Genomic DNA, 26000 nt, shown 5'->3' with positions numbered 1-26000 from the left:
ATTCAGCTTCTTTCCAGCCCACACTGAGGCTCCCATCATGCAACCCAGGAGAGACCAGGGTCACAATCCATATGTGCAGAAGGTGATTAATGCTTCTTTTAGGACTTGTGTGTCTGGTGGGGCTCTGAAGCCACCCTTCAAGATGACCAAGAGATGTTCTATACAGAGAGGCAGATGAATTATGTGGGATTTTATTTGGACCCAACTTACACCTTAGAATAACTGAGACTTTTCTTTTAAAAAATCATTTTCTTTTTCCCTTTTAAGGTTTTGAGAGGGGGCCATCATGTCCCAAAAGCCTTCAGGCTTGCAAATGTTTGTCTACATGAAGCTTTTCTCCTAGGGAGAGTGAGAGGCAGGGAAGGACTGAGGCAGACTAAAGAAAATGGAGAGATTGAGAGGAATAGAATGAGAGAGATGGAGAAGAATGAGATGAATAGGGGAGGGAGGGAGGGAGAGAGGGGGGCGGAGATGGGTGTAGGGGAGAGAGAGAGAGAGAGAGAGAGAGAGAGAGAGAAAGAGAAAGAGAAGCAGGGCACTGTCTCAAGCATATCCATACTCACCCACAGGTCTCCCAACCTTGGATCTAGAATGAGGTGTATAATTCTGCAGCCATCCCCTCCTCAGCCTCTAGCTTGGCCTGGTGTTATAAAGATGTCCTGGCAGTAGCGTGGCGGAGGCCCCGCCATTTGTGCTGGCTGTACAGCTGAGAACCACTTAGGGTGTTCTTGTACCCATGCATTAGATTATGGCTAAGCAGCTTATGGACATAAAAACACATTAGAACTTTACAGCACTCTATAAATTATAGTTTTTGCCGTGCTTGCCGCCACAATGTGAGGTAATTACATTCATTAATCTACTACTAAGAACACATAAAGTTGCCTCCCAAACGGTCTTGTAGATGCCAGCACTCAGCTAGGAAAGACCAGAGATATTTTTCCTCCCCCTCTCCCTTTCCCTGCTTCTGTCTTGATGGGAATTTTTTGATCCCATACCAAGCAAGATGTTTGAGCTTCTACATTAGAAAGCAATTTCTCTCAAAGCATTTATTTCCATAGATGAGTGCTTATAAAATACATGGACTACATTGGAAAATTTTCTAAAATGGATAGGAGTCTATTGTTGACAGATGTCTGATTACTTGGGGGGTGGGGGGGGGGGGGCAAAGCCCCTGCAAACCCAGTGATAAAAGCTATGGACTATTTGTATTCTTCCAGCACCATTTTTAAGGGTAATTTTTTTTTGCAAGGCAAATGGGGTTAAGTGGCTTGCCCAAGTCCACACAGCTAGGTAATTATTAAGTGTCTGAGACTGGATTTGAACCCAGGTCCTCCTGACTCCAGGGCCAGTGCTCCATCCACTGTGCCACCTAGCCACCCCCCAGCACTATTTTTAATGGAAGTGTGATAGTCTTGATTTTGGAAGTTGCAAAAGCAATGGAATTCTTATTCCACTCCCTAGGCCCATGCCCACATCTCTACTCCACACCTTGCTTGGGTTTTTTTAGGTTCTCTAAATTTTCTTTTTTCTCCTTATTCTATATGGCAATCATGGAGAGAGGGTCCATTTTTCCCAGGGAAGTCTGTGTCACATGTGGTGTAAGAAGGAGCTTTTGTCCAGAATAATTCTGTGATTACAGCTCAAGCTAGGCCTCCACATATAAGTGCTCCTGCATCTTTGCAAGTTAAATAATTCCTTTGGTGAGTTGAACAGGAGTGAGGCCCATAGACTCAGGAGTGTGGAGAAGAGGATAAGCCAGTCTTGTGGTGCTCACGTGACTGAATGACTACGCTGACCCCGTCATTGAAGCCAGCCATCCTACTGAATCACTAGATTCAGACCCAGCTAACCACAGTTCAAATCTCACCTCTGTCAGTTACTGACCTTAGCAGTATTGGATCATGTGGATCATTGAGGTCCAGAGATGTTCACTGTCTTCTGTACAGGTTAATGGTTCCTTCTCTCTGAAATGTACACACTGAATGATAATAAGAAATAAATAGCTTTAAGGTGTACAAAGTACTTTTGTTTGTTTTTTGTATTTGTTTTTTTTTTTTTTTTTTGCAAGACAATGGGGTTAAATGACTTGTCCAGTATCACACAGCTAGGTAATTGAGTGTCAGAGGGCAGATTTGAACTCAGGTCCCTCCTGACTCCAGGGTCAGTGCTGTATCCACATGAGCCATCTAGCTTCCCCCAGAGTATTTTCTTATATTATTTCATTTTATTCTCAAAAACAGCTCTGTCAGGTAGATGCAATGATTACCCCCTTTTTTGGGTGAGGATGTAGTACTTGAACATAGATGCAGATCTAAGAAGACTAAAATTTATCTGATTGACCCTCTTCCTTCACTGATGGGAAAACTTGAGGCTTTGTGGTTCATGGAGATTACATGACTTATCCAGGGTCACACAGCAAGCAATCTCATTGAACCTGGCCATCTCCAACACTGAAGTCCCTCTTTGTGATAGACCATAAATTCCTTAAGAGCAAGGATTCCTTCATCTTTGTATTTGCATCCCCAGATCCAGGAGAGCATCAGACATTTATTTGATCCTCAACAAATACTCCTTGATTCATTAAGTTCTGGGGATCCTCTTCCAACAGAGCTTATGTTCTATTGAAAATGGAGTTGGAAGTGACTCTAGAGAAAGATAATCTCTTCCAGCCTTAAATGAATGTTCCAGATCCCCCTGGGCTGAGATTCTTAGGAATTTAGCTTCTGAATCCAATTTCATTGCTTTTTTTGACAATATCCCTTCTTTTTAAGAAGTTTGTTTCTTCAATTTGAGTCCGAATGAGGCTTACCACCATTTCTGAACTGAAACAATGACTTGGTTTCCCCATGTTCCTTTAACTGGTCTCTATGAACCTATTGCCTCCAAACCTAGATAATAGAATAGAACCAATAGGAAAAAGGCAGAGAACTGGAGTGGGTCTCCCCAGTCTAAATGCAGTATTCCTTCCTACCTCTTACTGGTAATGAAATCCAAGGGTTCTGGGCCACAAACCCTCATTCCCATCATTTCTTCATTAATAAGGCTTCACCTTTTGGTGAAATTGGGGGCAGGAAACTGTTCTGTTCCAAGAACAGGCTCCAAGTTGAGGGTTTTGTGTTTACCTCTTAAGTTCCTATGATACATCTACTCCGTGCTGAATTGTTACCCATGTGAAAGAGTTGCTACCGACCCAGAAAGCTCAGTTCAAGCGCCAAGCGCTCACTGTTCTATATGAAATAAGGCAGACTGACAGCTGCTTCATCATCCCCAGCTTTGGATAAAGGCATCCATCTCTTTGCTAAATGTAGTTTCAGTGACATTTGGAGCATGGTGGTTTCCAGGGAATTTCATGGTCTTCCCTGACAAATCTATTATACCGACCATTAGATTAATAGAATGAAGAACCCCCAGAACCATGTTTTGACAGAGTTGAGGCACAGCTCTCTCCATTTCCACCTTTTCCAGTGCCCAGGAACACAAACCTCTGTGCTCTCATTGGTAGCTCTTTCATTTGGTCAGGAGGCTCAAGGCAAAAGGGGTATTCTATGTCCTGGCATCATGTGCCCCATCTACTAAAAGTGGGGCATTGTTGAAAAACTGCCACATTTTTGTATGGAGAATGTAGCAGAGAGGCACCATGATATTTCTTTGCCACCCCAGTTCTGGGGTGTAAAGAGCATTTTTCTTTGGGGTAGTAAGCTTGGTCATCAATCCTACCTCTGACACTGCCAGTGCAACTTTTAATGTCACATTTAATTTCTTAAGCTTCAGTTTTCTGTTGTAAAAAATAAAAGTATTGGATTAACAGACCTCTCTCAAAACCTCTGATCTTTGTTGCTAACTCCATTTTCCGTCTTTTGACTGGTGGAAGCATGGGTGTATGTTAGCTTCATCAATATACACAAACTGGCCCCCATCCTGAAATCATTGATAGGCATTGAGAGGTGACTGGAATAACCTGTGTTCTGAAAATGCACTGACTGGCCCAGCTTGGAGTTGTCTGCTCAGCATCCAATTTCAGACCAATCCTTTTGTGTTTTTGACAAAACGACCACCCACAAGATGTCAGTCAGGGAATCTGAGAGATGGCTCACCTTGAAGCCATAGGTTGGATGACGATTCACTGTTCATAGTAGACCAGAGGACAAAGACGCTCCCCTCTGGATCCAGAGCATGGTCCAGGTCATCCAGCTTCTCCTCCCTCCTTGGGGCGGAGGCCTCTTCCCGGACTGTGCGTGTTGACATGTGTAGCTCCTCCATCTTGGCTCTGCAGGCCTGGGCTTCCCCCGGAGTTTCCTCTCGTGTTAGTCATTCAGGAGGAGTCCTTCTCGCTCACAGTGGTATTGATGTCAATTTTAACAGCCGTCATGTATATCGACTCCTCCGCCACCGCTTGCTGCTGTATACACTGTTGCCAGTTCGTTTAGCGAGTTGTTCCCTTTTATTGGCCGTGGTACGGATTTTTCCTTTATGGATGCAATTTGTTGGGATCACTGTAATGTCGATAAATCCATGGGGAAGGGTCAGGATGAGGAGGGGGCTGGTTTCCTTGCCCTGGCTGGGATTCTCCAGCCTTTCCTTGCACCAGGTCGGATGCCAGTGTCTCAACATGTGCTCTGGTGTGAAAGGGAAAATGAACAAGGCAGTTAGCATGAATATGTGATTCTGAAATGAATTTCCCAAGCTATTTTCCACCTCCCCTGCCATGTTTATAGTCTTTGGGGACTATGATTTATGTATTCCTTTTGTTTTTATTGTTCAATCATTTCTGGCTATAACTTCGAACTTTTCCTCCTTATTTGTTAGAATTAAATCTTCTTTTCCAACCATAAAAAAAAACAGAAAAAGGAAAAAAAGAAAAGATAGCATCCTATAACATAGTTAAGCAAAATTCAGCCAATACTGTGAACTCTTCTTAAAATGTCATAGTCAATAAGCAGTAAGTGATTACTCTGCAAAAAGCACTAGGTTAATCACAAGACTTATAAAAACAACCAATCAAAACAAAAATTAAAAAAACAAACAGACTAGAAAATATTATTCCCTATCCTCAGGGAGCTCAAAGATGTAACTAACTATATATTGTACATATCACAGTTAGCTAGATAGACAAATGGATGGAAAAGGGATAGATGGATGGATGGATGGATGATAGATGAAGAAGGTGAAGCTAAATGATTGGAGGAGATAGATGGATAGAGAATGTGATAGAATGATGGAGAAGGTAATAGACCAATAGAGAAGGTAATAGCTAAATATAGATAGTTGAAGGAGATAGGTCGATAGATAAATAGATAGGGTGAGAAGGAGATAGAGAAGGTGATAGATACATACATACATACATACATACATACATACTAACAAACAAATGCAAGTTGTCTCCTCTCTGGCCAAGCCCTTTCCCTCCTTCCTTCCTTTGTCATAAAGGCCAAGATTTGATTGGCATGAAGCCCACTTCATTTGCAGAGCAAGCTCCCTCACATCTGACAGTGGCCTGTTTTGCTGACTCCATGGTAATCCCAGTCCCCAGAGGGAGAGTAAGCAACCTTTTCTCTTCTGTAATCTCATGCACCTTTCTTGCCTATTAGAGGAAGGAGTTGTTCAGTTGAAGATGTACTTGAGATGAGACTTGGTTATTTAAACTGCCCAGAGCCTGTTTTCCATTCCCATTTGGAGTTGAGAGCACTGGGGTTGAGATCCCCCTGGACAGCTACTAGATTAGTGACCTTGGCCAAGTCCTTTAACCATCCAGGCCATCTGAACATTTGGATTTGGGGCTTGGCTGCCTCTCAGGTCCTCTCTAGCTCTGGGATCTTGTCATCGTGTGTCTTAACATTCTCATTACTCAGTTTATAGAAATCCATGTTTCTTTTGGGATGAAGTAAGCCTTCCCAGCCCTGGTGGAGTGGATGCTCCTTTTTGTTGGCCACTGGTGTCTCGATCCGGGCCCGTTTTAGCCTTTGCCCTGGCCCATGCCTGCAGCTGGCCCCAACTCTAGAAATTCTAGAAGCATGGAGCCACCTGCTCTCTAAATTGGCTCACGTGTTTTCTGCAAAGTTCCTGTCTTTACATTCTCATCATCTTCTTGCGTCAGACCTCCTGGTTGCCCATTAAATAAATACCGAAAGCATAGATTCCGAGTTAAGGGCGTCTATCGACAGCATTTCAAGTGCTATCAGGGAACATCTAATTCAGTTTAATTTTGCGATAAATCTCGTGTTTAATCCTCTGGTTGCTTTGTAATCATGTCTCTATTGATCTCCTCTGAATGCCTGCATGCCGCCTAATAAACTTTGCCATTAACCTACAGCTTCTAAAGGGAGAGATTGATTCCAGCATCCAATCTGATAGGACCAATAAGGGACTGAACCATCACTAGTTCTGTCCCATTGGGAGCTGAAAAACTGAGGGAGCAAAGCCAGGGGGTCACGGTTTGTTGAGCAACTCAGAGAAAGCACATAAATGATTGAATGACAATGTTTTCTCCCAAGAAATGGCCCAGATTCCAGGGTCACTGATACAAACAAATCTCTCCTTTCATTCTTTATTTTTCCCATCTCCCTTTGTAGTGGATGGCAGGTTCTATCTCCTTCCTTCTCCTGGTCCTACTTATGGGATCTGACCCCTTCTTTCTGCCTTGGATCTGGGTGACTTTATTTAGACCAGGCTTCTGAGGTCAACAGGCAGCATTTTAGAACATCCCTATGAAAATCTGAACAAACTTGTATGTTTATTTATAAGTTTATTTCTTATTTAGGAAGAAAATCCAAACAGTATACAATCATCAATGCAAGCTGTGTGTATGTGTGTTTGTGTGTGTGTGTGTGTGTGTGTGTGTGTTTATGTATGCATATACTCATTTTAAAAGAAAAGAACAATACTATTGAGGAGGAAGTCTCAATAGATGCATCAAACCAGTCCGACTGTCTTATCATTTGGTTAAAACTTACAGGAAACTCAAATTCCTCCCTCACCAAGATTTGGAAAATTTGTGTGGAAACTGAATTTTCATAATTCTGGGTATTTGTAGCTACAGTCATGGCCCCCCGTCCAAAGAATTCTCCTCCAATAGCCAGGTTGCCTGTGGACCAATTTCCAGGTTGGTCCTTGGGCTCAATCTATAAATATTCATGCTCATTTGTTCACACACATGCAGGAGAAAACAAACCCCTTTACTATTTTCACATAAAGAAGTGTGTACAAACATATACATTTACATGTATGTATATGTATGTATGTACATGAATATTCCTTAATCCTCTGGTTTTGATGAGTGGAGCTCTCCATTTTGTAATGTCTGAACTTGAGGATCTGGTCTTCTGTTTCAAATTACTTGTATGCAATCCCAGGATATGCTTTTTGGGGAAAATTGCATCTGCCATTAAAGTGGGTGGATGGCAAAATGACCAGATGTGCTGATGTTCACATCTCTTTCATTCTCAGAAGGCCTCACCACTCCAAAGTGAGTTTTTTCCAAGTGTTGATTTTTGCATATTCGAGTGTTCTTTAAGAGATATTTAAGTGGACTAAGGAGATGACTCTAAGCATGACAAGAATAAGTTATAATAAGGCACTTTAAAATTTTCAAAGTCCTTACAGGTTAATTCATTTGACTCTCAAAAACAACCATCCTGTGAAGTAGATGCTGTTATCTGCCATCGTTTTACAAATGAAGAAACCGAGGCATATAGAGCTTAAAAGACTGGGTTGCTCAGCTAGGTATTGTCTTAGGAAGGATTTAAGTGAAAGTTGTGAAATCTTTGAGAACTTGGAAGTTACTCTTATATTTATCTCTTGAAGGGCAGGTGGGTGACATTGGCTCTAGAATCTGGAAGAACTGAGTCAAATCTAGTTTCAAACACTTCCTAAACTGGACAAATCAATTAACCATGTTTGCCTCAGCTTCCTCATCTGTCAGGTGAACTGGAGAAGGAAATGGCACGCTAATATCTTTGTCAAACCGGGACACAACCACACATTGAGTGTAATATATTTATGGTAATTTATTTCTGAACCTTAGAGTTGGACTGGGGAAATTTCCTTTAAATTATCCTCATTCTGCAGTGGGAAGGAACTGAACCGTAAGTTCTTATAAGGCCACAAATCATGACTTTTTGGTACTAGTGGGCTTCAGAGATTGTCCAACGTAGCCCTTGGTTTTATAGTGAAGTCAGAGACTGAGTGTGACTTTTGTAAAATCACACAGGATGGTAAGTGGTAAAGTTACTACTCCTCATATTCCTGGATGCTTGTCTCTCATTATAGTCTAGAAACTATAGCTAAAATAATTATCCCCATTTATGTAGCTTCCTCTTGACTCCCCTTAGAATCCCATTAGAAACTTTTTTACATTTATTTTTTATTTTTCCCTTGAAAAGCTTTTGATGTAAGAATGCCTTGTATCTTATAAAGGATTTTTCTCCAAAGATCAAGTTTTATGGTTCCCATCCCCTTTTTAAAGATGAGGAACCTGAGGCTTTTCAGAGAACTTACCTGTCACATTGTTAGCTTTTCAGTTAAATTAAATTTTAGGATCCATGCAGTACTTACTGTTACAACTCATGATACAATGTGAAGTTAACAGGATTCCAAGACAAAAACTAGAACTTGTGCCTGCCCTCAAGGAGCTTACAGTCTACTCCGATTCATAAGAGAAAGTTCTGGGATTCTAGCCTGGGTTCCTTCTAAAATCAAGTCATGCTCAGTCTTGGTGAATGGTCCCACGGGTTGTTTCCCACTATTGAGGGTCTTTGGTTATTTAATTGCATTTCATAATAATACTTTTTTTCCATCCTCTGGAGTGGACAAAATTACCAAGTATTCATATCGATGAGTCTTGGTGGAGGACTCTTCTCTCCCACAGCTGTCACACATGAATGGCTGTTGTATTTAGCCTCTGCCAGGGAAAATATTTGGGTCCAAAGTTTCCTCCTTGCCCTTCTTTCTCCTCTCCCTCTTTTTCCGATGGATTCAGGTTTCATGCTGTAAGTGCCAGATGTAGAACTGGTTGTTCTGTTTTTACCAGTTCCCCTCCTACTCCTTCCCTCATATCCTTTCCCAAATTGTTCTTGGCTATTGATCCTTTCAAGTTAGGTTAAGGCAAAGGTCAAGGGTCAGAAGCTGGGTTACCCTAGTAGAGATGAAGGGCAAAGAAACTCATCAGTTTCCCGCCGGGTCCATTCCTCTCTTCATGTACCCTGAATTAGTTGACAGAAATGTAAAATAAACTAATAAAATGCCTCTTTTCTAAAAGGGAATTCTAAGTCTGTCCCTAGACTGGATTCCAGTTAGTTTAGTTTGGACCCAGCTCTCTCCCTAGTGTTGCATCATCATTCTTTCTTGTCCATGCCCCCTATGAACAAATGCTCCAAATTTTTATCTTTTTATGTAGTTGGTGAGAGTAGAAACCTCAAGAAGGTCATAATTCCCTGATGAAAAATGGAATGTTTTTATATCCAACTCTGAGCTCTTGACCGTGTTTTGGTAATTGATATGTTTCTATGTGTTTAAAAAAGACAGAAAAGGATAAAAAGGAAAGAAGGATTAAGAAAAAAAGCAACTTTTGAAAAATTGTATATTTGGTGTGTGTGTGTGTGTGTCGGGGGGAACTTCTAAAAAGGAGTAGCACATGTTTTCAAGACGAAAAGTCTCCTGGGGAGGAAGAGAGCCTAAATGGGAAATTGTCCAAGAAGAAAAACCAAAGTGGGTGTTTTTTTTGTCACATCTGGATCAAATTTCTAGAATTCAGAAAGAGCAGTCCTTGGTGTGCTGGGATTTACTGAGTAGAGGAACTCTGCCACAAGGGGGAAAGCAGTGTTTTTTTGAGTGAATAATTCACATAATGGCTTCAGCCCTTCACTTTTCTTTGGCTAGAGAGGTGTCAAATTCCAGCACAAGGAGTTGGATGTTGGATTTAAAACTACCACTAGGTTTTGATAATTCACCATTAGGCATTCCTTTGGTTGCTCTAGATTTATTTTCTTTGGGTTATCTCCTATGGTCAGCCCTGGAGCAAACTCTGTAATCCTACCCTCCCTTTCACAGATCTCTAGGCTTTGGTTTCAGTCTCACTTTTTGGCCCTTTGGTATACCCGTCATATTGGAATCATTGTCCCAGATAGGTCTTGTGCTTTCCCACCTCTGGACATTTGCTTACAAAGTGTCTTACACTTGAGATTCCCTCCCAGTGTTCTCTCCTACTGTTGCTTCAGCATCAAGTCTTGGAAATGGGTCATATTTTAGGTGGGAATGAGTCTGAAATGTTTCACACTTTGCTCCCCCTTCCCTAGGAGGTCCACCCAGGTATTTGATTTTGAATACAGCTGAGAATTTCTTGTGTTCCATTTCTCTTCCTCTCCTTCCTTGTTCCTAATGGTGTTTTTTGGGGGGAGGTTTTCTTCTTCCCTTTTGGTCTTCCTGTGTTTGTGTGTACTTCATGTCTTAAAGCTGTGCCAATAGGATTTTCTGCTCTGTTCATACTTCTGGATGGTCTCCAAAGGTTTACCATATGGAAAAAGGAAAGGAGGGGAATGAAAAGGGGGGGGGGGGGAAGATTCCTTTTCATTGCATCATAGTTCTCATGTGATCTGAGTCTACAATCTCATTAGAAGAAGTTAAACAGGATTTTCAAGAAATTGGCCAGAGGCATGGGTTCAAATCCTCAGAAAAGTTGTTTTTATATCTGGTCCTCTGTTTCCTAACCTGTAAAATAAAGGGATTTGATTAGGTTCTTTCTCCCCTAATGTTGCCCTTCAAATCAATGATTCAATGTATCTGTGAATGTTTTAAGCATCAGAGTTTGTTTCCCAAAGCTTGAAAGAGCAGACTAAAAATGGTTGTCCTATTCGACTATTGGTTCTTAAAGATTGGAATGAGTGGATTCACCTGTTTGTCTCTCATCCCTGACACAGTGACTAGTGTAAAGTAGCTACTTCCTAAATGATTATCAATCAAAATAATAATAAAACAGCAATAGCACTTTTTTGTATAAACACTCAGAAGTTTGTCAATCCCTTTATATACATTGTTTGATTTGACATTCATGATAACTCTGGGAAGTAGATACTATTACTATATTCAATTTTCAGTTGATGAAACTGAGGCAGATAGAGTTTTAAGCGATGTGCTCAGGGAAATCCCACTAGTAAATATTTCAGGCAAGATCTGAACTGGGGTCTGCTTGATTTTACCTCTAATGTACTATTCTTGGAGTGGATTCAGTTGAGTGGTGGTCAGTTATCTTTTCCAATGGGATATGTGAAAATACCAAGATTGCCCTGGGGCTTTATTTCAACCAGTAGTTTCAGTGTCATCTGGCAGTCCTCAAATTTTATGGAGATTCTCACTTATTTCCAGTACTCTCCCTTTTCTTTTCTTGGCCACCCACTTTTGATCATGGGGATTATATCCTTGCTAATGAGATTTAAGGAGACTGAAAGGCAAAAATAAGAATTTTATCAGATCATGTATTTGGAATTGGAAAGGACCTCTGGCCACCTCCTTAATGGGAGGATCATTAAAATAAATGGTCTTGAGATAACCAATCCCTGAATAATTATAGCTCTTATCAATGAAGATTACTTATTGGACTTAAAGGCCCAAAGACCATGGTTAAATGACTGACCAAGTCACTTTATCTTTCCAGTCTCAGTTTTCTGATCTGTAAAATGAGGGTTAAACTCATTGGTTTCTGAACATCATTCTAGCTTTAAACATATGATTCTCTGTTCTCATCAACATTAGCTTTGGATTTAGGGAACTTTTAGTTCAAATCCCACCTTTAATTCTAATTACAGCTGTGACCTTGGGGAAGGTCAGTTTCAATTTTACAACTGAGGAAACTGAGGCAGACCAGGTTAAGTGACTTCCCCAGGGTCACACAGCTAATAAGCATCTGAACCTGGATTTCACTTCAGGAAGGCTCTAGGTCTGTGCTATTTGCTCTTTGGCTTCACCTGGCTGCCCCAAGGCTAGATCTGGAACCCTCTAAAGAAGAGGCAGCAAGTTTCCCACTGGTCCATAAAGGCAGAAAATCTTTTGGTCTTGTGCTGTCATAGCAACTGCAGGTGGGACTCAAAATTCAATAAATTTAGGAGTTTTTTAGGGGTGAATTAATTAAATGCTTGACCTAATATAGCAGACTAATTTTTAAGTTGATAATTTTGTGTGGCTATTGAATGATGTTAGAAATATCCAAATGGCCCTTGGCAGGAAAAAAGGCTCCTGTCAAGCCTCCAGATTTTGTAGAGGGAATATCATGAGATTCCCTGTTAATCTTGGATTGAGAAGTAAAAACCCTAGTTCCAGTAGAAAATGGGAAATGCACCACTCTTGAAGTCAGTCTAGTGTGCTGGCCTTGATTCCAGTTGTCTTTGCCTGCTTCCATCTGTAATCTTAACTGGAAACCTGTCAACCATGGGTTTTCATGAGCAATTGCTCAGTCTTTCCCATTTTGTACAATTCTGCACTATTTGATTTTAAATTCAGGTGTGGCCTAGGATTGGTGGTCTCCACAGAAGGATAGTGATTTGGGAAGGGGTGGGATGGGGAGGTAAGAGTAAGATCAGCTGTAGTGGAGAGGGGTTCATAACTGAAGGAAATTACCTCCCTATTCCATCTCTCTACAGACATTATCAGTGAATCTGCAACCACTGTGACTCTGCCCTCTATCTCCAATGACCTAAAAATCATGTAATTTCAACACTTTTAACTGTCTCTTCCTGTCTCTTCTTTCTTGCTAGAGAATTTACCCTCTTTCTGTTCCCTAGCAAATGCTTCTAAATCTCATTGCCTCATTGAAAGTCGTCCATTGGTGGTTGGGTTCCTATTATTCTCTTTTTAAGTCTCCCTCACTCCTCTCAGTATCAGTTGAATCAGTTTTAAACCACCTAATTTCTCAGATTTCTTCCAAATTCCTCACCCCCTTCTCCCATCATCCTCATAAACACTTGCCCAAATGTGCATATCTGAAAATGGTAGTGAGTTACCAAACCAGGAAACTTTAAATATTTTCAGTCTCTGTTATGGAAAAGCAAATTTTTAAAAGGTTAATCTGACTTGAGTCTTGCAATGGGAACTCTAGAAGATACTTTTATCATTGGGGTTTGATTAATTAATTGATTTAAATAAATCAGTAAATCAACACTGTGGGATTTGCAGACATCACAGAGTCTGACTATAAGATGTCCACCATTTTGAAATTTTTCATTTACAGTGACTTAATTTTTTTCTGGAATGATGAACATTATTGATTTAATTCTCTGGTATTGAGATGAGTCAGGGTGGAAAGCTTTCTGGAATCAGAAGATCCTACGTCAGATGCCTCCTCCCTCCCTGTGTGATCTGAGAAGTCTCTTGATCTCTTTGACCTCAGTTTCTTCTACTGTAAAATGAGAGGAGAGACGAGATGAATTGCAGAGCCTGCTGTGTGACCCTGGAGTCCATGGATCTCTCTGGACTTCCGTTTCCATATCTGCAACTCTGTCCCTTTCAGTTTTAGATCAGTGATCATTTCATCCCAGTATGGCAGAGACATGGACTGGATCTGGCATCTCCTTAGTATAGGAAGCTCCATTTCTCCACACATCTGGGTGCCTTCTCTGCTAGTCAGTCTTACAAGGCTGCCAGCAGCTTTTCCCAGGGTCAGCATGTCAGACATATATCTAAGGCAGGGCTTGACCCCAGTAAATTGATCCAGTACACCAATCTGAGCACAACCAGAGAGAGGCCTTTACTTGTAGAAGAAACATGGAGATCATGGACAGAGCTCTGGCTGACCTCAAGAAGGAGGATGATCTGGGTCCTAGTCCAGCTTTGGGCACAGACTGGCAGAGAGACCCCAGGCAAGTCAATCACCAAGGACTGATTAAGCTTCTCCTACCATCAGTGACTGTGCAGAGGCTATTGATATAAAGAAAAGCAAAAATAGAAGCTGTCCTCAGTGGGTTTATGTTCCAGGAGGGGAGAAACAATACTAAAAAAGAAAAATGTGCACCCAAGAGATAGGGAGGATGATTAGAAGATAGTGCCAGGGTGTAGTGTGTACTCAGAAGAAACTTCCTGTCCAAGGAGAGATAAACCTCCAAAAGTATACAAATATAATAACATAAGGAGCTTGTGAGGTATTGGCAAAGTCTATTTCTATATCTATTCTTACTTATTTAGATTTAAAGATATCTAAAAACAAACTCATCTGTTTGTATTGAACTTGTAGGTGAATAGACTCCCTCTACTGATGGAATCAGTTATATGTACACTACCCCCCCCCCCCCCCCCCCGGTTAAAAATGTACTAGAGATTTTGAGAGCATCAAATGGGAAGGTGTATGTAAAGTACCTTGTTCCCTTGATAAATCTATTATATTTAAGACATTATAATATTTAAAGTGTTATATATATATATATATGTCAGCCTTTTTTGGCCATTGTCACAATATAAGCAGCCCACTGTCTTCAGTTCATCTTCTCCTTGACCTTCTGAATGAATGAACGCATGGGCAAGCCTTTATTAAGCCCTTCCTCTGTACAAAGCCCAAGAGATAAAAATAGAAAAGTAAAACAATACCTGCTCTCCCGGCGCTCCCCCTCCTTTCCCCTCCTCCCCTTCAGTACTCCAAAGTTTGAATCTTCATATTAATTGGCCCGATGATGATTGCACAGCTCCAGACCAGCCTTCTCCAGGGCTCCCACCAGCTAATGTCGCAGCATGGGGTCCATTTCCTCCTTGTAGCTGTTCTGTGGTGCAGCCAGATTGGTCTGATTACTATGCCACATGGAAATAAAATGGATTTGGGGGGAAAATTATACCATGAATTCATAAATATTAATTCCTCTTTGTATGGAATGGTACATAATTTTTCCGTATACATTAGTGGCACCTTGGGGGAGGAGACAGCTTCAATCTGCAAAGAGAATGCTGTAATTTTTTTAAAACTACAGTTAATGCATTATTGAATATTATTTGGTTATTAATTCAGTACCCTGCTTGCATACAATGTGGTGCAGTAGGTGGAATGATTGACAAAGGAGTGAGGTCCTGTGGGCTGTTCATAGATTTCCATCCCAAGTGGCCCAAGTCATTGATAATATGTGGAAGTGGTTGGCATTGGGCTTCTTGGAGGTGCTATTCTTTTATGGGAGCTGCCAGTACTCCTAATAGGCTTTGCATAAAGGCAGGTTATCTCTTTTCATTCCCCATTAGGGGAAAGAGAGCAGAGGTTGGTTCCATTTCAAAAAAGAATGATCATCCTCTGGAAGCTGTGGGCATCTACAGCAGACTTGGGGGAAAAACGATGGTGAAGAGGTGGGCATCAAGAGACTGGAGACAGAGGGATGCTTATAAAACTCAGGATTATATTTAGAGCACTTCTCCATCTCTCTCCACCTCTCTGCATCTCTCTCCACCTCTCTCCACCTCTCTCCATCTCTCTCCACTTCTTTTCATCTCTCCACCTCTCACTGTCTCTCCATCTGTTCATCTCTCCACCTCTCCATCTCCCCATGTCTCTTCACCTTTCCATCACTCTTTTGCTCACAGAGTCTGACTCTCTCGATTTGGGGGAGCAGGAGGAATGGCAGAGATGACCAGGTGACATAGCAACCTTGGGACCTTTGACTGCTATAAAAGGATGAAGCATTGGGGCTATAGAAAGGTCTGTAACCTCACATACAGATTCCTTTTTTTTCCAGAATCACCCCCCTCTAATAGAATTTTAGAATTGTTATTGGTCCTTTGTCTTTGAAGAGGACCTATGACTTCATGGGGCTGATGTGATTGAAGGGAGTTAGAGCTGCTCTTTCCCCTTAGTAGGAGCCTTCAGCATTGCTGTCATCTTTGTTTTGACAGAAGTAAAACTCGCCACCATCTAGTATTTTCCTAAAGGTCCCAAAATACCTTTCTTTCTTCAAGTCACCCTTCCTCTCTGCACACTGTCCCTGAGAGTGAGGCTTTCCATCCTTCATAGTGCTAAACCTTCCACCCCTGGGCTCCTGGGTCTTCCCACCTGGGTCAGTCGAGTAAAATTTTGTCCCTTCTCTCCCTCAAGCAGATAAGTAGTCTATGCAGTGGTTAGGGGCCAAGAAAGAAAAATGAAAAAAAAAACAGTCTTGTCTTCAAGAAGCTTACAAGATATTGGGAAAATCTGTGTCTATATCTATACATAGACACACAATCATACATGCACACAAACACACCTAGAATACATCCAGAGTGATTTGAAAGAGAAAAGGAGGCATTAACATTTGAGGGAATCCACACTCATAGGATTGAGGTGCTGACTGTGTTTTGCTGCTAATTTTTTGCTTCTCATCTCCAGCCCTCTCTTCATGGTTTCATTTAATCCATACTTACTCTTTCTGCCTTTTAGATTGAATGAATGATTTGAAAACTCTCTTCACATACAATTGAAAAAAAATAAAGAAGGAAGCATTTGCAAGGCTATTATTAAGTGCCAGACATTGTACCAAATTCAGGGGATGCAAGATAATTTCTACCCTCAAAGAGCTTCCATTTTAATGGTCATTGCTGTTCAGGTGTCTTCACTCATGTCTGACTCTTCATGTCTCCATTTGGAGTTTTCTTGCCAAACATACTGGAGTGGTTTGCTATATCATTCTTCAGCTCATTTTACAGATGAAGAAACTTAGTCGAATAAAGTGACTTACCCAGGGTCACATAAATGGTGACTGTCTGAAGGCTGTATTTGAACTCAGGTCTTCCTGACTATAGGCCTACTTAACCATTTTAATGGTTAAAGAAAGCATATAAAGAGGATTTAGAAAGGGGGGCAGGGTGTATGCAAGACAGAATGATTGGAGATCTCCAGCAGGGATGTGGGGCCTGGTATTGCTGGTGATAAGAGCCAGAAAACCCAGGGGCAGAGCCCTAGATTCCTGTGGGAAGGAGGAGGGGGAGGATGAAGAATGGTTAGGTAATATGACTTGGGAATCCCTGGGGATTTCACCTTTAGTTTTGTTGGTTTTAATTTTGAGGTTTCAGGGTCGAGTAGCATGCTGCCATCTTGAAGGTCTCCAGAGACCTTTTCTGTGCTCTGATTTCCACCTGAAGAGGCCTTCAGGCATGGTTGGTGGTGTCCACGTGGAGGTCTTCAACCTCGGTTTCCTGGCTGCTGAATAGCCAAAGACAGTGTGGGTGGGATTGTTGGGCCCACCGTGAGGGCCTCTTCTCTTGTGGGTGATGAAGCCGAGCAGGGAGAGCAGCATATCACAGGTGGCTAAGAAATACTGATCAACTGACTCCAACTCTCATCAGAGCCTGCAGGTGGCATTCTTCACCTGGGAAGGAATGATCTACACATTTGAAAGAAGGACTTTTTTTTATTTGAAATGTTTCATACTAATTAGCCTAGTAAAATAGATAGCAGAGATGATTTTACTCCCAATGGACAGATCAAGAAACTGAGACCCAATGTGGTCGAGCAATTTGTCCAGTTTGGCTTCTCTTCAGCCCTGTGGCCTTGAGTTCCTGAAATGGCCTGTCCATCTCCATGCAGCTGTTCAGTGGCCAGACATTGCGATTTTGCCCCAATAGGGGTCACTTGAATGGCTTGGGTCTCTGCAATGCTCCTGGCTCTGGTCACTTTGGTCAGACCTATTGCATGTCTGCGGTCTCTCTGACCACCTCTTTCCAGGCTGGCCAAAATGAATGTGCAGCCTCCCATGTATGTGAATGAAAGGTTCCATCTGATCACAATGACAGTATTATTGATAAGAGTTTGTAGGAGAGGAGATGGAGGTAGGAACTAAGGATGCTCAGAGGAGCACATGTTAAAAAAAAAGGTAATTCATTTAGGAACCCCTCCAATCACATGGGTCAATATTTTTGTCTTCCTGGCTAATAAAACTCAGCTTTGCCATTCCAGAATATTCCTGCCCTGTTGATTGAGAGAAGTTGCTTTATAGACCAGATATGTAGGGCAGTGAACTGAGCATGCTCAGGAGACCCAGCTTGGGGACAGTCCTGGCGCCGGACAAAGGACAGACTCCAGAGGTTGTGCCCTCCCTATGTCCCCCAGTCTGGAGGCAGGTGGAGAATGAATGAGAGAAATAATGAGTGAAGGAATCTTGATGTTTTTATGTGAGAACCATCATAATGCCCAGCCACAATTCCAGTGAACTCATGATGATGCTTCCTGGTAGAGATGCAATGGACTCTGTGTGTGTGTGTGTGTGCATCTACTTACAAACATGAATATATATGTACATACTGTGCAGGCATGTCCACGCACACACACAGAAGTGTGTAATCATGTGTATGTTGTACATGTGTGATGTGAACTGACAGGTGTTATCTGTATAGAAGTGTCCATACCAGTGCACACATGTATATACCTGTTTATGCACACTTGCATGTTTACACATGTGCCTGTGCTAACACAAGCTTGTGTTTACACACATGTGCATACATACATAAATGTAATGCATAGGTACAAAGTGTATGCACACATGTATTTATCAGCACATATACATATATGATGTTTGCATGCCTGCGTGTCTCTATAACAATATAGAGATGCTCACACACACACACACACTCAAACTTGGTCAGCCAATGTCAGAATGTACTTTGCTTGACTACCATGTTTGTGCAAAGGATTTTATTTTGCTTGCTTTCTCAAAGGGGGGAGAAGAAAGGTTGGTAGGGAGCAAAGATGGATCTTTACTTGGAAATAAAATCAGATTTAATGAATAAAAATAACACTTCTTTTGAAATAAAGGACATTGAGAACAGTTTGTCTTCCTAAACCTAGAAAGAATGAAATGTATGATGATCTGACAACTTAGAAAGCTGCTCTTGCCATCTTTGTTTCTTCCTCCTCCTGTCTCCTTGGAATTTTCTCTGCACCTTTGTTTAGCTGATGTTAAGGCCTGATCCCACATTCCTCTCTAACCACAAATCCTCTCTCCTACTCTTACAGAAGGATGTCGCCCTTAAGCCTCAGGAGCGGGTGGAGAGGCGCCAGAACCCACTAGCCAAGAAGAAACGGGAAGCCCTTACCAATGGGTTGTCCTACCACTCCAAGAAGAATAGACTGAATCATCACCACCACTACGGCTCTGACAGAGAGAACGACCGAAACCTCTGCCAGCATCTTGGGAAACGGAAAAAGCTTTCCAAAGGACTGCGACAGGTGAGTGCCCTTTGGTTCCTCCTTGTTTGCCTGGCCTGTCCTTCTGGAGCAAGGTGGCATCATAACCTGTTTGGAGAGGCCAGAAGAGGGAGCAGCGATGGGCAGTTTGAAATCCTTGCCTCCCATTGCATCTGCCATGTTGTCCTTGTCTGTTGGGTGAGATCTTGGCCTTGGTTGACTGTGGGAGTGATTTGTTCTGGCAAGCCAGGGCCCTCACCCTGGTAACGTGGTGAAGCCCGGCAGTCTCTCCTGACCCAAATCTTAAATCCAACAGGAATCTATGATTTAGATTAGGGATTCTAACATCATTTAGATTCTAAGGATCGTCTTCCCTGGGAGTCACGTAGGCATGGCTATTTGTTTTCTGATCATGTAGAACTGGGCAAGGAATGGTGGATTATTTTTTTCTTTTGGTTGGAGAGGAGGAGGGACATGATTTGGAGGGGGTCTGCCCAATCAAGACAGATGGATCTGGAAGACTAATTGCTGAACCCCGAGCTCATTTGTAGCGTGTTCTTTCACAGGTATTGTCATGTACTCTCCTGGGTTACTAATCACTGGTCCCCTGATCTGGTTCTTCCTGGGTTTCATGAGATTAGAATTCTTAAGAAAGCATTGTTGTGCCCTCCAGGTGAGCAGGGGGAGAGTCATGTGCAGAGGAGGCTAGCCCCAGCTTCATCTTTCAAGTCCCTCTTTGTGAGCTTGGGATGATGTGGGGGCCAAGACTTGGTTTAATAATTAGGTTTCAGCCAAAGTTGCAGGCAAGTCGGTTCGCTGGGCTCTTTCTCAGATGTTTTCTTCCTATGGAAATCCCCAGGGAAGAAGGATTAATATGCGGAAGGGAGGGGGATTCTCAGATTCCTCCCACATAAATTTAGGCAGTTGGAGGTGTCCATAGAGCAGCAGTGGGTGGTATCCTCCTGGCTTAGAGGTGCCATCCAAAGATGGTTTGTGGTTATTTTCAGGCAGCTGAGGATTGGCTATTGGTTTATAGAGCAGGTGGTTTTAATTAGTAGCCTCACAGGTAACTTGGAACTTGCCATCATTTCTCTAGGGTAGTGGTCCTCAAAGCGAGCCAAGGATGATTGCAGATACCTGCTTCCATTTCTGGGGGTGTGAGATCAAAACAATTTTCCATATTAATACAAATGCATTTTAATTTAATATCAAAAGATATGATCCACATAAATGAAAACATTTGATGATTTTGAAGAGTGGGGCTAAAAATTCTAGAGAGATAAGAGATTCTACTCACATCATGTAGTAGGCTTATGTGGGTATGTGTATGTGGTTGTTGTGTGTTCTAAACTTAAAAAAAATCAAAGAGACTAAAGGCTAATAGATTTTAGAGTTTTGAAGACTCTTTTAGAGATAATTTATTTCAACCAAAACATCTTCCTTAATTCAAACCTAGCCTCAGACACTTAGTTAGCTTTGTGACCCTGGACAAGTCACTTAGCCCTGCTTACCTCAGTTTCCCCCTTCTCTAAAATGAACTGGAAAAATCTGGTAAACCACTCCAGTGTCCTTGCTATGAAAACTCAAATGGGATTATAAACAGACCTGACCAACAGCGACTGAACATCAACAAAAGTATTTTATAGATAAGGAAACTGGTCGCAAGAGATGTATAAGGCAGTCTAGTTTATAGAGGGCAGCTCTTAGAATCAGGAAGTCCTGGGTTTGAATTGTAGGCCAGATACTTATTAGCTGTTTGATCTGGAAAAAATCCCTTACTTCTCTGGGACTCAGTTTCCCCATCTATAAAATAGTGGATTGGGCTTGATAGGTCTTCTTCAACTCTAAGTCAATGATCTTTTAAGTGGCTAGTTCCAGAACCCATGGAAGATCTGATTCCAACCCAAGACTTCATGGTTAAGTGAACAGGTCACTAGTTCTAAATTAAGAGGTCTGAGTTCAAATCCCATCTCTGGTCATCGTTTTAAATCCCTAGTCTCAGTTTCTTCACATGTCACTAAGCAGGTTGGAGTTGACCCCTGAGGTCCCTTTGAGCTCTAGATTGAGATTCCTCAGCTCTTCATTGAGGCCAAATCCCACATCCATGAGCACAGATTGGTTCCATAGAGACATGGTATCTGTTAAGGTCCAAGATGGATAGGTCCAATTACAAAAAAACATGTTTTAAAGGGAGACCACTTGGGTCCTAGTGTATTGATAAAGCAGCCAGTATAGAGGGAATTGAATTAACTGCAAATTTAAATGTAGTATGGGGCCACATGTAAGGTGGAGTTCACTAATTAGTCCGTGAGTACTAATTAATTAATATATGCCAAACAGTGCTAGGAACGCAAAGAGAAAATTAGAATAAGCTTTGGCCTCAAAGAAATTTATATCCTCTCAATGGAATAATATCAATGCCAGCTGACTATGTCATTTGGAGGGGGAGAGTAGAACAAACTTTTTTTTTTTTGTCATTTTTCAGCTGTGTCTGATTCTTTGTGACCCTGTTTAGGGTTTTCTTGGCAAAAAATACTGGTGCTCAGGAAAGTGAGGCAAACAGGTTTTCCTAGGGTCACACAGTTTGTGTGTGTGTGAGGTTGGATTTAAAGTTGGGTCTTCCTGGCTCTGGACCACCTTAGCTGCCTGAAGATGCATTTATCCATTGCATATTGTCTGCTGAATACTTTCTAAATGTAATATTATTTGATCCATAACAATCCTGTGAGGTTAGGTATATATATATATTAAAACATGCTTATTTTGGAATACTAGAAATTAGTGTATGCTTTGTAGCTGAGTAAGGAACAAAGGAGAGAATAATCTTGGGGTGCCAATGCATATAGAAACATCTTGTTTTGGAGGGGAAGTGTTGTGGACAGTGAAAGACCTCTGCTTCTCTTAAGGGAGAATTGCCACTGGATTCGGGGCCCTCATAGAGTGGAACACCACGTATGTATGATTGGAGATCCTGGTGGCTTGAATTCTCAAGAAGTTTTAAGGATATTAGGAGAGGATATGCAGGCAGACGTCTTCTAATTTCCCTTACCTCTAAATGTACACCAATGCAAGCAAGCAGAGTCTTTGTTTCTGGCCCAGAGCTGGTTCTTGATAATTGTTTATTGATTGATTAGATTAATCTTTTGTTGAACTCTGATGGACAGAATTGTGAAATGGTCTCTCTCCTTAGCCTAGTTAGATGCTGAACAACAGAATCACTGCAAAAGGACATCTCAAATCTCCCATCATTTTTATTAGCACAGTTAGTAAACAAGTCAACCTGGCCTCAGTTTCCCTGTCTGCCAAAGTCAAGGGTTGTTATCGATGTCTTCTGAGGACTCTTCTAGTTCTCATCCAGTTTCCATGGGTGTCTTCTTCCATCCATAAGGTTCCTGGTTGTTGATACCTGGAAATGTCAGCCAGAGAGCCCATGTTGGGAATGGAAGGGCCAGATTATCAAGGCACCCAGAGGAGAGGTTTGAAATGAGTGGTCTGCAGGGAGCAGTCCCCAGCATGCAAGGTGGAGACCCTTTGTTTCTCCATGGGTGAGGGAGAGGGGATTAAGGCTTCATCTTATCAGGAAATGCTGGAAGAACTTAATGCTAGGGCCTCCTTTAGCCAGCAGCAAGATGATGCCTGCTTCCTACTGCTAGAGGATTCATGGAAGCCAAGTGGAAGTGTACAATTACTGGCATTTTTATTTTTAAGTTTAAAGGGACAGGCCTGCCTCAGAAAAACCAAAGGACATTTTCCCCCTTAACTTGACTGATTATAAGTCTTGGTTGTCATGACTTATCACACTGTAAAAAGGAAGCTCTCAGCTGGCACTTAACCACCCTGATGGAGTTTATTTGTGTGAATGTATTTTTAAGCGTAAATAGACCCTGACTTAGAAGATCCTGGGCCGACACTAATCCTCGGAAATGGTTGTACATTTAAGCTGGCTCAGAATGGAACTGTCTTTGAGCAGCCCAGAGGAGAGAGCTGGTAGAGAAGGCAGGCCTGAGAGCCCCAGCTTTCAAAAGGCCTTCCACTGGACTGGGGAGACCATAAAGCAAAGGTGGTCTCCAGAGCTCGATGGCGCCCTCTTTCTAGGTATTCCCAATGAAGGAGGTGGTTGAGTGAGCCTCTGATGTGGAGGGAATGTCATGGCATGGATTGACCTGGCAAAAAATCAAAGATGGTGATTAGTTGAAAAGGAGGGAGCGTATTTGGTCAACAAGAAATGCGTTGTGGTTTAGTTTGGTCTGTCAGCTAGTGGTTCTTAAGTCAGGGAATAGGGAGATGTTTGTGCCCTCAAAGAGCTTACATTCTATATGGGAAGACCGTTAATGAGAGCATATATTAAGCATCCACCATATCCATAGTCAGAGTACCAGACAGAGACTGATGATGCATCAAAAGTATATAAGGAGAGATAGTCAAAGTATTTATTAAGCACCCACTGAATACATGGTGTACTAGAGGCTGATGATGCAGCACCAACAAAAGCAAATAGTCTATGTGAAAAGATAGTTAATCAACACATTTATTAAGCACTCACCATGTACATAGAGGACAGGCCTGCCTCAGAACAACCAAAGTGCATTTTCCCCCTTAACTTGACTGATTATGTACCACTCAGAAAAGTAAATAGTCTACATGGAGAGATAGTCAAAAGTATTTATTAAGTACCCACTGTATACATAGTGTACTAGAACCTGAATATATAGAACAAACAAAAGCAAACAGTCTGTATGAAGAGATAGTCAATTAGAGCATTTATTAAGCACCCACTGTATACACAATGTACTAGAACCTGATGATGCAGCACCAACAAAAGCAAATAGACTTTATGGAGAGACAGTCACTCAGCAATTATTAAGAATCCATTGTAGTGTACCAGAGACTGATGATACAACACCAGTTAAATTAGATGGTTCTGTCTCTTACTGAACTTCCTGCATTCTAGAGATGTCCAAGGAGTATTTATTAAGCATTTGATATGTTCCAGATCTCCACCCCCCACCCCCTTCTAGGAGATGAGGATAGAAAAAACATGTCCAGCACTTGTGTGGCTTCCTCCCCAGGCCGCTGTTGACTCTTTCTAGGAACATGCAAGTTGCGAGTGCTGCAACTCCTTCCCCATCCATAGTAATCCTCCCTGTGCATCCCCCGTGGAAGGGCTGCTCTTCCTGGAGATAATGTTCATTGTTTCCCTGGTGTTGAGCCATCCTTTCTGATATGCTCACCACGAAATTTATCTGCTCAAATTAACTTATCCCAGCAATAGTGAGCATCTGAACCTTTCCTGCAGCAGGCTCAGCGGAAGTCAGGTATCAGAAAACTCGCTAATTAGTTTTTGGTGGAAATCCATCCAGTATTCACCCAGGTATTTACTCTGCACGGCTGTAATGTCTGCAGGCATCTGGAAACCCAAACATTTGAGGCAGTAACATCACTAGAGTTTGTGTTTTACTGGCAAAAAGGTATTCGAACTTTCGCTCTGTGGGCCTTTTCAGTTTTCACTTGTTATTCTTGTTAATGGATGCTTAAACTAGGATTTTATTTTGAAAATGTGATTTGAAGTGAAAACATTTTTACTAAACACTAAAGAACTCAAAAGCTTCATTTGGGGGTGAGCTTAGAGGACTCATCTCAGATTTCTCTCATCAGGGTTGGGCATAATGGTTAGCTCAAGCATTAGTTGTTTTCATCTGGACCACCATTGAAATTCACGTTCTCCCTGGGATTGAACCTTTGGTCGCCCCAACAGAGGTAGCAATAAAACAGCAGAGAAAATAGAGGCTAACTTGTAGAAGGCATCCTAAGAGTGAGGTTTAAATATGACCCTATCCTGGGAGGGTAAGCCAGGGCCTTCTTTTCCCTTTTTTTAAAAAGATGTTGTCCCCTCATTATATTGTTGTCCTTTTAGAGTGTTTCTTCTCCCTCTGTTAATAACAAAGATGTAGAGTTGAGAAGGTCTTTTTGCTTTGCTTCATGTGTGCTTCATTCTGCCTGGTAGTCCACCACCTCTCTGCTGAGCGGGGCAGGCTTCACCATGAACTTAGCATTGTTTCTATTTCTCCTTTCTATGTCCAGCACTTAATTAAAGTAAGCAGTTGTTCAAGTCTTGTTGATTGCCAGATTATTGCATTGGTTAAATTCTGAAAGTTTTGACAGTGTCTTGCTTATATTATTTTGGTTATTATATCAATTATTGTCTTGGTTTGTTTTCCTTTGATCTGAATCAATTTCTTTTTTGTTTTATTTTATTTTCGCAAAGGTGATTTTCAACTTTCGCCCTTTCACAACCTTTTGAGTTCCACATTTTCTCCCTTCCTCCCTTCCCTCCTTCCCTCCTACCTCCCCAAGTCAGTGAGTAATCTGATATAAGTTGTACAAATTCAGTCGTGTTTAACATATTTCTATATTAGTCATGTTGGGAATTAGAACCCAGGAGGGAAAAACAGAAAAAGAAAAAACATAAAAGAAGTTTTGAAAAGTGAACTGTCTGCCATATTTGCCTTGCTTTGCATTTGTTCCATTTGGTCTCCATAGTATTTTCTCTGGATGTGGATGGTGTTGTTCATCCCAAGTCTTTTAAAATTGTCTTTCGTCATTGAGCTGCTGAGAGAAGCTAAGTCCATCATAGCCGACCATCTCATAGTGTCACTGTTCATATGTAATCTTCTCCTGGTTCTCCTCCCTCCTCTTAGCATCCGTCCATGCAGGTCTTTCCAGGCTTTTTTAATGTTTCTTTTTAAAAAAAAAAGATCTTATATTTTTAGGGTTTGTCAAGTATGCTTTATGATTCCTAAATTTCTTTGTCTCCTCCATATTTGCTTCTCATGGTTCATTAATATTCTAGAAGGGAAGCTAAGATTCTGAATACAAAATCAGACTTGGAATC

At 41.6% G+C, this 26000-nt stretch overlaps 1 protein-coding gene across 4 annotated transcripts in view; it reads left to right on the top strand.

Annotated features, from left to right (window-relative positions):
* Positions 1–26000, top strand: part of AUTS2 (activator of transcription and developmental regulator AUTS2) — a 1198592-nt gene that overhangs the window by 269910 nt on the left and 902682 nt on the right. For all 4 annotated transcript variants that reach the window (XM_074189337.1, XM_074189335.1, XM_074189336.1 and 1 more), the window contains exon 2: positions 18938–19150. In XM_074189337.1, coding sequence (XP_074045438.1) covers positions 18938–19150 — 213 coding nt within the window. The remainder of the gene's footprint in view (positions 1–18937; positions 19151–26000) is intronic.

This window comes from Macrotis lagotis, chromosome 5 (genome assembly GCF_037893015.1).
Source record: "Macrotis lagotis isolate mMagLag1 chromosome 5, bilby.v1.9.chrom.fasta, whole genome shotgun sequence".
Taxonomy (NCBI): domain Eukaryota; kingdom Metazoa; phylum Chordata; class Mammalia; order Peramelemorphia; family Peramelidae; genus Macrotis; species Macrotis lagotis.
This window is presented reverse-complemented; position numbering and strand designations above follow the sequence as displayed.